This window comes from Lemur catta, chromosome 17 (assembly GCF_020740605.2).
Source record: "Lemur catta isolate mLemCat1 chromosome 17, mLemCat1.pri, whole genome shotgun sequence".
Taxonomy (NCBI): Eukaryota; Metazoa; Chordata; class Mammalia; order Primates; family Lemuridae; genus Lemur; species Lemur catta.
Genome location: NC_059144.1, coordinates 20,161,088 through 20,174,777, shown reverse-complemented (window position 1 = coordinate 20,174,777; position 13,690 = coordinate 20,161,088). Strand labels below are relative to the sequence as shown.

The 13,690-nt window shown below is 38.8% G+C and overlaps 1 protein-coding gene across 3 annotated transcripts in view; it reads left to right on the top strand.

Annotated features, from left to right (window-relative positions):
* The window catches only part of RALGAPB (Ral GTPase activating protein non-catalytic subunit beta), a 99,022-nt gene extending 85,547 nt beyond the window's left edge, over positions 1 to 13,475 (top strand). For all 3 annotated transcript variants that reach the window (XM_045528587.1, XM_045528588.1, XM_045528589.1), the window contains 6 exons: positions 1,111 to 1,233; positions 2,213 to 2,349; positions 4,624 to 4,732; positions 5,523 to 5,601; positions 8,722 to 8,870; positions 9,342 to 13,475. In XM_045528587.1, the coding sequence (XP_045384543.1) occupies positions 1,111 to 1,233; positions 2,213 to 2,349; positions 4,624 to 4,732; positions 5,523 to 5,601; positions 8,722 to 8,870; positions 9,342 to 9,535 (791 nt within the window). In that variant the 3' untranslated portion in view covers positions 9,536 to 13,475. The remainder of the gene's footprint in view (positions 1 to 1,110; positions 1,234 to 2,212; positions 2,350 to 4,623; positions 4,733 to 5,522; positions 5,602 to 8,721; positions 8,871 to 9,341) is intronic.
* The last annotated feature ends 215 nt before the right edge of the window (positions 13,476 to 13,690 follow it).

Sequence of the window (13,690 nt, the reverse complement as noted above, 5' to 3'; positions counted from 1 at the left end):
AGACCCCCCTACACATCCCCTTTTTGCCTGGGAGAGGTGGAAACAGAGGCCCTGTTGAGCAAATAAAATATCCCTGAGGCTCTGGAAATTACCATATTTGCCAAGAGTGGAGTAACATATGACAGCCCAAGGTTGAACCCAGGGTTTGGGTTTATCTCCTTTAATCTTCACAGCCACCGAAATACTTGATGCCATCATTATCCACATTTTGAAGATTACCTATATCAGATAGTGTGGTGTCAAATAGGATGCCAAGACCTATTGCTTTTCAACTTTGCAAGCCTCAAGACTCATTAATTCCCACACAATCATAAATTGTCTGGTAATTTTATCTCCATTTTGCAGATTAGGAGCTTGAGTTCAGAGGGTTTGATATTTTACCGAAGTTACAGATTAGTTTCTGGTCAGTCAGGTTTCCAACCAGAATAACCATGACTCTACCAACTTCTTGCAAGCCTAAGCATGAATCTGTGGACCTGTCTCCTAAATGAGACCCAAGCCCTCCAACAGGCATCCCTTAGTGGGGAGCTCAGTGACACACAAGCACACTCTTGTTACCTTGGACACGGGGACCACCCCCTTGCCCCACTCCTAACACACATAGAACCCGCAGGGCTAGAGAATGAAGACCTCCTTGACTGTTCACCCTGACTTCCTCTATCATTGTAAGCCACACACAACCCTCTGACACCCCACCTTCCACCACCTCCCCAGAGACCAACTCTGTCCACCCAGGACTCAGGAAAACCAGGTACACTGTGGTGGAGATTCAGGACTGCTTTCTTAATCTGCTTTATGCAGATGAGTTAAAGGCCCTGCTAATCAAAGTGGTCTGATACAGAGTTGTTTCATTTTTTTTCCTGTCATAATCTGTGTTCTTATAGTCATTTCAGAAACCATGAAGTTAAGATTTTATGTTCTAAAGTAATGATTTTATGTATAAAGACATTTAATGAATATTATAATTTTTTATTTGTACACACTTGATTCTTATTGGAAACATATCTTCTATTTATTATCACTTTATTAACCAGTTAACATTTCATGAAGCATGATGACACTGTTTTTTCCCACTTTTTGAAACAGTAACGTACTGTTTCTTGTTCCTAGATGAAGTGATTTCCTCTGAAGATATCGGGGCTAGCATTTTCAATGGACAGAAGAAGGTGCTGTATTATGCAGATGCCCTTACGGAAATAGCTTTTGTAGTTCCTTCTCCTATGGAGTCCTTAAGTAAGAGCATTTTTTGCATAGCACTATTTTAGGATCTATTTTTGTATTCCTGGTTTGTGCAGTATTATTGCATTGGAAGAGATGTTGAAGTGATGTAAGGATTGCTCTTTAATCACTGAGACTAGGTCCTCTGTAGCTTTTGGATGTCCCAGTCTATTTGGCATAGTGCTACATGATTGAATATATAATCAAAATAATTCAGAGAGTAACAGTGAGATTTATTATATTCTTTTCTTTCTATTCTTTTTTTTTTTTTTTTTTTTTGAGACAGGGTCTCACTCTGTTGCCTGGGCTAGATTGCATAGATTGCAGTGGCAGTATCATAGTTCACTGCAATCTCAAACTCCTGGGCTCGAGCAACCCTCCTGCCTCAGCCTCCCAAATAGCTGGGACTACAGGTGTGCACCACCACGCCCAGCTAATTTTTCTATTTTTTGTAGAGACAGGGTTTCGCTCAGGCTGGTCTGTAACTCCTGATCTCAAGTGATCCCCCTGTCTTGGCCTCCCAGAGTGCTAGGATTACAGGGATGCGCCACCACACCCAGCTGGCATTTATTATATTCTACATCTGAAAAGTCAAATATTTTCTAGTCTTACCTCAATTATCCTGTAGAGCAGGAGCCAGCAAACTGTAGCGCATAAGCCAAATTCAGCCAAGCATGGTTTTTACCTTTTTAAAGGGTTATAAAGAAAGTACAAAGAAGAATACGCAACAGAGACCTGTATGGCTAGCAAAGCTTACATTATTTATTTCCTGATCCTTTGCAGAAAAAGATGAAGTCAGTGTTGCATGGTAATGTAGGATTTTTGCCAGATCTAATATTCAGTGATTAGCTGCCCTTGTACTCATTTTCTGAATGTTGTAGATAGAAGCAATGCTTTGTTTAAAGTGACTTAAATTAATGAGCACAATTAATTTAAACATTTTTGCTCCAAGAAGTAGAATGTATCATAATTGCTTTTTTTCTTTACATCATAGCTGATTCATTGGAAAGTAACATCTCGGACCAAGATAGTGATTCAAATATGGATCTTATGCCAGGAATTCTGAAACAGCCATCCCTGACACTTGAGCTCTTCCCCAATCACACAGACAATCTTAATTCCTCACAGAGGGTAAGTCACTTTATTGATATATATCCAAAAATTTGTGGTGAAATGGGGCTAATTATAGAATCCTGCCTGAAAAGCTTTTTACTTTAACCCAGAGAGTAATCATAGCAGAGTACTGATTCATTAATAACTTAATTTTTTTAAATAAAATTCTCACGATTTTTTTTTTAGACTGCAACAAATAGTTCAATCTAAGACATCCTTTGCAGTTTGCTTTGATTTCACCATTCTAGGTCTCATGCTTGATTCTCTCACCTGTTCCCTTTTAAGCCTAGATTTTTATTTGGTCCCTGAAATGTCCACTAAAGATATAGCAGTAGCTGTGTGTTTTGTATCTTTAATCATATAATGTTCAACTTAAACATTGGTGACCATATAAAAATGGCAACGTTTTAGAGAATAGCTAAGTATATGAATAAATAAATTTAAAATATTTATTACCTGATCCTTTACAGGAAAAGATGAAGAAGGCAGTGTTCCATGGTAATGAAGGATTTTAGCCAGACCTAATATTCAGTGATTGGCTACCCTTGCACTCAGTTTCTGAATGCCAGCATAGATACTCCTTTAAAACCTAAGAGAATTTGACAACTCTTAAAGCATCATGTTTTTATTTATCACTTACGATGTACAGACTGCTAACAAACTAAAAAAAGCAAACTCACATGATTATCTCAATAGATGCAAAAAAAGCAGTTGGCAGACATTCAACACTCATTCATGATAAAAATTCTCTGTAAACTATGAATGGAACTTATTCAACCTGATACAGATCATCTACTAAAAATCTACAGCTGACTTCATACTTATACATTATATTAATATGTTATTCTTGAGTGCTTTCCCCCTGAGGACAAAGCAAGGATGTCTACTCTCACCAGTTCTCTATGCAGCTTGGTAGTGGAGGCCCAACACAGAGAAATGAGAAAAGGAAAAAATAAAATGCATAAGATGGGAAAGGAAGAAGTAAAGCTATGTGTATTTGCAGATGACATGATCATGTATTAATATGTAGAAAATCCAGGAAGAATCTATTTAAAAAATCCACTATAACTATTAGTGGATTGCTGGAAATCCACTATAACTATTAGATTGCAGGAAAACAAGAAGGTGTATTGGGCAAAATTTTAAGATGACTCCTAGTGACCCTTGCCCTTGTGTAATGTCCTCCCCTTGTGTGTGGGTGGAACCTGTGACTATGATAGGACATCCCATGATTATGTTACGTTATTTGGCAAAGGGATTTTGTTGGTTTAATTAAGGTTGCTTTGAGTTAAGCAAAAGGGAGATTATCCAAGTAGACCTGACTTAATCATGGGAGCTCTTTAAATCTGGGGCTGGAAGTCAGTCAAAGCTGATTAGGAGCCGTGATGCTAAGAAAGTAGTCTCTGAGTGTGGCTGGGTGTCTGTCACAGTTTGGGAAAAATCTCTTGGTCACAGTCATTTTCTGTGAATGTCAGAGTAGAGACAAAAAACTGGGGGACTTGCCATGGACACTTGTCATCTGGTAAAGATATGTATTTCTGTGATAATACAGCAGTTTTAATTTTAAAATTCACCTTAAGTATGAGACTCTTCCTCTGTACACATGAGCTTTATTTAGGGCTTTGGCACAAACTTAGCTCAGCTGTATGCCAGAGTGGTGGTGTAGCTCAGGGTGCCAGTTTGCTAACAGGGAGCCACATAGTCCTGTTAGCATTACAGTGAAACTTACAGCTGATGAGGTGGCAGGAACACAAGCACACTGTGCATGATAGGAAAGGCCCAAGCAAGTCTTTTTTCTTTCTGTTGACGAGAAAAAAGAACGAGGCATAGATTTCAGTAGAAAACATTTGGTCTGAGAACTAGGAATAACTTGCTGGAAAATTTTAGATATTAGGATCCCCAGGCAAAGTAGTGATGTTGCTGTAACAGGGAGAGCATACTACTTTCTGGCCATAATAGAGATAGACTCAAATCCTTTTAAGCCCTCATTAAGATACTGCCTCATTGCTTATATGTTTTCTTTTTATTAATGCAAATTACAGTTGTTCAGTATTCTTTAACTTTTTTCCTTTGACAATTTTAGGTCTTCATTTCCTTATTCTACATTAAGACTGATAAACAGAACCCAAATGATAGCTTTTTTGCAAATGTATTTCACACTTCTTTCCTAGTGATTTCACGTAACCTAATACTTACTTACATCACTGGGTATCTTGATAAGTGTATGACTGGGTACTTTTATTAAGCCATATCTTCTTCTGCACACCCACACCTGCCTTCTTCCTTACACAGCTCAGTCCCAGTTCCAGAATGAAGAAACTGCCTCAGGGTCGCCCCGTGCCTCCTCTCGGACCTGAGACAAGAGTTTCTGTAGTCTGGGTGGAACGATATGATGATATAGGTACTGTATGAGGACTTTGTCCATAAATAAAATGACAAGAGAATGACAAGGACTGCTAAATGTCTACACAGAGTGGGAGCATAGGCATGATGTGGTGGCCAAGAGCTGGTTCTGGAGTTCAGCGAGCCTGGGTTTGCATCCAGCTCCACCACTCAATTTCTTTAAGCCATAGATTATTCATCTGTTAAATGGAGGCCACCATGGCACTTTTTTCATAGTTGTGAATATTTATGAGACTAGTAGATACAAAGCTTTTAGCTATTCATATTGGTATCACCGTCAGTGGTTTGTTGCCAGTGGTTTGTTGGTAATACTCATCCTGAGACCTCTGGAAAGGGGAAGGAGGGGCAGATTGCTCTCCCTCTCTTCACGTGCCTGGCTGTCCAGTTTTAGTGTAAAGGTTGATTTGTTCTTAAGAGTTCTGCTATGAATAAGTTTCTTATGATTTTTATGTAAGCAACATGAGAGTGTTAGAAGTGCATACTTTAGCTAGAATCCCATCCAACCTAGAGTTAGTGGGAATATGTGATAAATACTTTCCAACCAAGCCCTCAAAGACTGTAGAACATAATTCTCTAAGAACTTTCTGCTTTAGATGAAATTAGCTAAAATATGTTTTGAGGGAGAATTTTTTTATTTGTGGGCAATAGTTAGGATTATATATTTTAGGATAGCACAGTCCATATATTTGTTGCCCACTTGTGTAAAGAGATTAGTAAATTAGATTTCTTATTATTTGTTTGGGAAAAATGAGGGAGATATTAATTGTAATGCTATTATTTTCTTCCAGAAAACTTTCCCCTCTCAGATCTGATGACAGAGATCAGTACTGGTGTGGAAACTACTGCAAACAGTAGCACTTCTCTGAGGTACACTCTTTTTGTTTGCTTAAAGTTCATCAGAGTGTCTATTTTTTTATATACTAATTGCAGCTTAATAAAGAAATAATTATAATGAAACAAAAGGGTTATAGGCATAAATAAAAATAGAGAAAAAGAATCAAAGAAGTTTATACATAAATGCACAAGGTTATCAAATTAGCAAGGATTTTTTTTTTAACCACTTTGTTGAGGTAGGACTGACATACAAAAAGCTGTGCATATTTGATGTATACCTGTGAAACCATCACCCCAATCTAAACATATATCCATCACCTCCAAAAGTTCTCTCCTGCCCGCTTCTTATTATTATTGTTTTGTGATAAGGACACTTACAAGATCTACCCTCTTAGGAAATTTTTAGGTATATAATACAGTATTATTAATTGTAGCCACTATGCTGTGCAGTTCTTCTCTAGGACTTACTCATTCTGTGTAACTGAAACTTTCTACCCTCTACCTAATACCCCATTTCCCCCTGCCTCCAGCCCCTGGCAACCACCATGCTATCCTCTGCTTCTGCAAGTTGGACTATTCTAGAGCCATCATATAAGTGGTATCATGTAGAATTTGTCTTTTTGTGCCTGGTTCATTTGATTTAGCATAATGTCCCCTAAGTTTATCCATGTAGTTGCAGATGACAGGATTTCCTTGTTTTTTTAGGGCTGAATGATATTGTATTGTGTGTATAATACCACATTTTCTTTACCCATTTATCTGTCAGTGGATATTTAGGTTGCTTTCATGTCTTGGCTGTTACAAATAATGCTGTAGTAAAAATGGGAGTGCTGATACCTGTTTGAGATCCTGATTTTGGTTCCTCTGGATATATATCCTGAAGTGGGACTGCTGGATCATATGTAGTTCTATTTTTAATTTTTTGAGAAACTGCTATACTGTTTTCCATGATGACTCCATGATTCCCACCAACAGTGTACCAAGGTTCCCTTTTCTCCACATTCTCACCAACACTTGTTATCTTTCAATTGTTTTAAAAATGGCCATCCTAACTGGTATGAGGTGATATCTTATTGTGGTTTTGATTTGCATTTCTCTGACGATTAGTGATGTTGAGCACCTTAGTAAGGATTTTTAAATGGTATAATTAGTTGCTATTTTACATTTATCTATAGCAAAAAGAAAAATGGAGAAGTAGAAGCAATTAGGTACTAATGAAGACCATGGCAATAGGGTGGCAATATTAGATAGAAATAATAGAGTTAAATTGGTCAAAGCAATCTGGATAAATAACAGTTAAAATATCCTAGTCTTACGAGCTATTTAATGGATAAATATTTTTAAGTAAAATGTAATACTAACTTTATTAAACATGTTAAAGTTTCTATTTTACCTGCCCATACACAGGAAAGATAAAAAGAGAATACTCTTGATTCCAAGAATAGTAACACTGTATTTGTATGGGCTTTATAGTTTTCAAGGCTTTTTGCTTCCTCGTGTTTGGTTTATAACTCCAAGAGTTACAGTTGTTATCCCGGTTTACCAGTGGGAAAAAATAAGCTTGTAGAGGTTATTCCTCAGCATCACAACTCCCATCAGTGCAGGGGACAGCGATCTGAACCCAGGCCTCTCACTCCAAATACTAATAACCTGATCTCTCACTTCACAGAGCTACCCTCAAACTTGATATTTTAACTCGAGCTTCCTTCTAATTACAGGATCTGATTCTAATTGCGTGTAAGATGAATTTATTCTAACATTGTAAGATTATTGTTGAAATGATGTAAAGCAGAGATGGTTCATCTTAACATCATTTTTGAAAAATTTCTAGAAGAGGGCAAGTCATTCTTAAAACTTCTACTTTTTTATGCTGAAGTATTTTAAAACAAATTACAGATATCTTAACATTCTAAATACCATCAGTATGCATCTTTCAAAAGAACACTTTTTAGATAGCTAAAGATAACATTATCTCAGTAATAAATATATTCAAATTTCTGTTTTCCCTAAAATATCTTTTACAGTTGGTTTGTTCAAACCAGAATTCACTCCAGGACCACACATCTAGTGTTAATTCCTTAAATCTCTTTTAATATGGAATAGTCTTTTTTTCTTTTTTCTTCATGACACTGAGTTGCTAAAGAGACTATACGATAGTTGTCATGAAAGAGACTTTTCTAGAACTGGTTTGGATGAGAACTTTACCTGTCGTATACGGTTTCTGTTGTTTTAATCTTTTTTAGGTCAAAGGTTGTAATACAATTCAACTGTAAAATTTGTATTTTATTGGTAGTTTTGCAAAGTTTACAGTTTGTTGGGGGGACAGAACTACTGTAGGATTAATTAGTTTTTTTTTATGTTTTGAAAAATTAACTCAGTTAATCTTTGGCTAAAATCACTTTACCTGTGTAGAAAGAAAGCTCATTGTGTTGCAGAAAACCCCCAACATGTAACATTGCAAGTGACATGAGCACTTCTAGATAGGTTGCCTGTCCCTGACATGTGATGTGTAGCTGACTCTTCCATGAGGGCAGTCGCTGCCCTTAGCATCTGCTGCTGGTCAGAGGCTGTGAGGGCTTTGGCCCTGTCAAGATGTGGGTTTATCACCTCAGCTGAGGAGGACACTTGGAGCTGGCTCAGAGGAATGGCCCTTCCAACCTCCTCTTCCCACTTTTGAAAAAAAAATTATATCAGTTCCCCATAATGGGCCTTAGCTGTATTCCTGCTTCTGCTCTGAGATACCAGCCTTGACCGTACTGGAATTCCCTGTGCTCTGGTCATGGGGAACACTTTTGTCCCCTACAAGAAGAGGGAACTAAGAGAAAGTCCCATAGCTGGTTGCTAGATCTTAGCTCCCCACAATAGAGTTCTCTGGTCTTTCCTTCCACCCTGTGTCCCCAGTGGTTTTCTAAGCATATTTTTCAGCCCCTTTTTGTTAGCTTAAAAAGCCTGACCCCAGTAATGGACATTTAGGGCCAAGTGTTATAGGAGGCAGCAACACGGGCTCCCAGAAAGAGGATTCTGAGCAGCCTGACCCCTTGACTTTTTTCAAACCACTGCCTGGCAATAGATTCCCTTGGTATGTTTATGCTACATATGGAAGCCTTCGACTCTTGTGTGTCTGGGGTAAAAAAAAAAATTTCTTTTCTTAAGATCTACGACTCTTGAAAAAGAAGTTCCTGTCATATTCATCCACCCTTTAAACACTGGATTATTTCGGATAAAAATTCAAGGAGCCACTGGAAAATTTAACATGGTTATCCCTCTTGTGGACGGGATGATAGTCAGCAGACGTGCTCTTGGTAAGGTCTTTATGTGCGGCTGAAGGGTTAGAGTTTCTTTCTTTAACATTTTTACAAACCAAAAAGAAGTGAAAATAAAGAAATGGTGATGTTACTTAATAGGTTCCACATGTAGGAAATGCTATGGCTCTTGTTAAAAAGGGAGCACGTTTTGTTCTGTTTTAAACTATCCTTAATCTAGTAAGTACAGGTAGAACATCATAAACTATTAGTATTAGAAAATGAAAATAGCTGTTTATAATTCAGAGCAGGAAATGGGTTGTCAGACCAGATTTTGATACACTTTTTCCTTGTCAGTGTGTGTTTCTTCTGACAGTTTTATCTTAGTGCTATATCTGCCTCTCTGGGGATAGGAAGTTTTGCAAATTGATGAAATAGTTTTGAGTATGCTGAGAATAGTTCACCTGAATACTGATAGTACACCTAACTGACTGGTTGTTAACATTTATTTTAAAACTGTCTGTTTTCAAGGCTTTCTGGTGAGGCAGACTGTAATTAACATATGCAGAAGAAAGAGACTGGAGAGTGACTCCTACAGTCCACCACATGTCCGCCGGAAACAGAAAATCACCGACATCGTCAACAAGTACCGGAACAAGCAGTTAGAGCCAGAGTTTTATACTTCACTTTTCCAGGAGGTTGGACTCAAGAACTGCAGTTCTTAGACCACTGTTTGTCTAGGACTATTGAACTTCAGTTTGGGGACTATGATATCAAAGCAAAACAGTTTGATAGATGATCACTGTAAAAATAAAAACAAATCACTTCCCAAGAGCTTACTGTTTAATCACCAGAATAGAAGAAACACATTATAAACCCATTTGATAGAAGACTTCTGGCTTTCTAGTGAAATGGGTTCCCAGACACAATCATACTCCTGCTGGTAATGACGATATACATTTTAGCCATAAACTTTCTTTTAAAAGTGACAATTTTAGTTAAATACAAGCCTTTTGAGGAGAAAGGCCTTTATGCATCTCAGTTAAACACATGCATTGGTAGTATCAACAAATTTGCAAATTAGAAGTTGAAGATAGTTTTATACCTCACTTTTTAGGAGGTTGTATTCAGAATTAAAATCTGTCTCAGAATCTTTCAGGACATTTAAAGACTCGCATTGCTAGCGTGGAGGAGAAGGAACAAGTCTCAACCTTCTGCTCACTGGTAGGTCCATTTGTCATCCAACTGTCAAACTGACAAAAAGAAAAGAACGTAAATGTTTTTTGCTCGGATAAGAAGACATTAAAATATTTAATATTTTTTCTCCACACTTCAAAAAGTTGTCATTCTCATCGCTGTGCAGATCTGTCTGAAGCCCCAGTTTCTGGACGACCCAGGAACAGACCTAAGATGGCATGGCCTTGTCCTTTAATGGGGATGCAAATGAAGTTGGTGGGGTTAAAAGTTCTAAGACAGTAGTGACAGTAGTGATACCTCCACTCTCTCCATTATTGTCCAGCTTGGTGACATAATGACAGGTTACACATGACTCACTCATTGATTAAATATCAAAAAATGTAAATTCACAATAGGTGTTGAAAAATTATTTGGTTTCATCCACTGTCTCTTATTTCAGGACCAAGCAGCAAACTGCAATAGTTTATGAAGGATTCTAATTTGAGGTTCAGAAAGTAGCCTCTCAACGATACTAATTCATATCTCTCCCAGAGAGCTTGCTGGATTTCACCGTAATGTTTCATCAGCTATTAGTGCCCACCTCCTTGGGTGGCTACTGTTAGAAATGGCTATCGTCATGTTTTCTGGACTCTGCCAGCTGAAGACACAACAGATCCCTGCCAGGGTTTTGGAAATACTTCTGTTACCTCGCTGCTACTTTTCTGCCAGGGATAAAACTTTTGAGGTGGCCAGACCCCGAACATCCGTATAAGGATTCCTGTTACAGTGCTGCAGTGTACACCGCTCATTTCTCCTATTCTTATATACTTTGTTCTTTAGTAAGATTATTTTATGTTAAGAAAATAAGTGATATTTGAAGTCCAAAGAGTGATCATAGTTGTATAAGGGGTGTTTTCCCACTTGAACTCTGATGTCAGTAGATTTTGTAGGTTAGGGCTACAATGGTCTGTTTGATTTGATATTTTGGTAGTCTACTTAGGGGGCAGGGGATAGTGTAGGACCTAATTCCCTGTGCAGATAACTCTATTCCGAAAGTATGTATTTTGCCATCTATGAGCAAGAAATGTGAGCATAGCAGCTTTTGGTTTTAAGTTTCCCATCGCCTTTTCTTTGTGTTTGTTTTAAGCTCAGGTAAAGTTAACCACCTCCTTCTCTGACTCCAATTTCCATTCAGGGTATGATATTCTTCAATAATTGATATTCTTTTTAAGCTGGGCAATAAGTTGACATTTCCAGATGGCAGCATGGGAGAGAGGGGATGTGTGATAAAGATGAGCAAGTTCTACCCTAAAATTGTGTTAGTAGTTCAGCAGGAATAAGGTGAGGTTTAAAAACTTTCAAGGTAATTCCAGATTGACATTTCAAGAGGAAAATGGGCCCTTGTTCTAGTTGGAGTGAACAAAGAAGGCTATAAACTGATGTGCAACTTATAACATTCCAGAGGTTAAAAATAACTGATGTAGATGTACTTCCTCATGTGATTCTTCAGATAAAACTTTTACTTTTGGCATAGTTTCAATGTCAGAAAAATATATGGGATATGGGCTTGCTGATCCTTCAGTTAGCTGTAATTTCTGGCAACTCTTTGTAATTCTGATGACTTTGATAAGTGAACAACCCTGCTGAATGCAGTTTGTGATCTGGGAGACTTTGTGGTCTTCCAGGGAAGAGGGGATATGCAGCCCCTGAAGGCATGAAGCCCCCAGTGTGTGCAGAGCCCATGGAGTATGGGATGCGCATACCTCGTCAGGTGCTGGTTCCTTCTGCTCAGAATAACATCTGCCGGAAAAGCGAGTGTGGTAAGAACCCTTGGACCTTTCACCAGTTTGGGTTTGAGTTCATGGTCCCTAAATTCACCCAACTGCCTGTGTTAGAAATCACTCTGAGTAGAATAATGCTGGAGGAACGTATTTAGTACCTAATAATAATCTTTAGTAGCCCACTTGATAAATTTGCCAGGATATGTTCAAAACCTTTTGGGGGAAGCCAGAACCACTTTTGTCTGTGGCTTAAACAGTTCAGTTGCTACATCTGTGCCAGGTGCACCAGGGGGTGGATGGATGAGTATGGCGTTCTGTGAAGAGGAAAATGGAAAGTGTTACCCAAGAGACAGAGGCAGGTCACCTTCCTACTCCCATCTTAAGCTTTCCTCCTCTCTGGCTGGGAGCATTAAGGACAGTGAGGGGGGTTTTACCTTTTTAACTCTTTCCTTGTTTACCAGCTCTGCCTTTTGTCCAGGGCTTCTTCCTGAGACCCTCTCCTGTCCATTGGCCCTTAGAAAGGAATAATTACCTGGTGGGTTGATCCCCCTCCCCTGGCCACACACACAAACGCATGCACGCGCGCACGCGCGCACACACACACACACACACACACACACACACGCCATTTTCCTCCATTTCCAGGTCCTGTATTTCAGGGCAGCCCATTTGCCTCTGGACTCATTTATAAATGCAGAATACCCACACTGTCGGCCAGTAGCATCAGTTGCCTACAGGTTGTGTGTATAAAGCCTTCACGAGCAGTTACTTTCTATATAATGCTGGGGAAGCATTTGTCAAGCTCTGCAGAGACTGGGTTTTAGAGAGGCAGAGTCTTTAAGAATATTTATTTCTTTTGGCAAGTGGAGCTTTACCCAAAGTGGGAGTCAGCCTTGCTGAAAGACATATTTTGTGGTAGCTGGTAGGACACATACTGGAGGCAATTTGACACTCCTGCCAGCAGTAGTTCTTCATTCAGCATTTCACAACCCGTTCAGGTTCTATCTTCCTAAAAAGAATTGATTTCCATGTTTACATGAAATGATCATTGGATTCAGACGGTCTGTTTTAAAGATTTCCAAGACAGCCTCTTCCCGAGATGGAGAGATTGGAGGGGATCCATCCGTACAGTGTGGAATCAAACGGTGGGTTTCTCAGTAGCTAAAGAAGCCATGTACTGTATAGTGTTTTTCTCAGAATATCAACTCCTGTTCTTCAGATGCTTTTCTTTTTTTAATGGAGAGGGAAAAGGTGTAATTTGGGATTCCACAGTGCCTTGCATATAGTAGGCGCCCAATAAATACTTGTTGAAACAAACCAAGTTTCCCAAGTCCTCGTCTCTTGCAGTGACCAAGACATCTTTCTCCTCTGAAGGGCTTGGCAGTTGTGGCTAAAAAATAAGCAGTATCATTATTTGCTTGAAATCATATATACAATTTGTATGAATTTCAGTATGTTGCCAAGACATGATCTTTTTCTTATTGTATTTTCTGTAAATATTTCTGGCACTGAACTGTAAAGTAAAGGCGAAATGTAAATATGAAGGTGTACCCGTGTCCCCTCGCCTCCTGTGTTTTATCTTCGTCGGTTAGGGAAGAAGGCCCAGAGGTTTGTTTGTATTTATGCCAATCCTTTGTCCAGAAGAAACACATGGAATATTGAATGTAATACATTTAGTCAATTAAATTTTAAGGAGATTCTTATCTAACAACTTGGTGTATGCTTTTGGTTACAGGCTGGGCTTTGCCTCCTGCATGGGTGCTCTTCAGTTACCTTTCCAGGGGGTGTCTGCCTGGCTTCGGCTACCCTACGTAATGGAGATCTGTAGAGTTTCAGGAAATACTCAAAATTCGCTTAATTTTCAAAGAAAGTATTTGGCCCTCTATGCTGGAAGGAGCTCACATAACGAAAACCCTAACACTG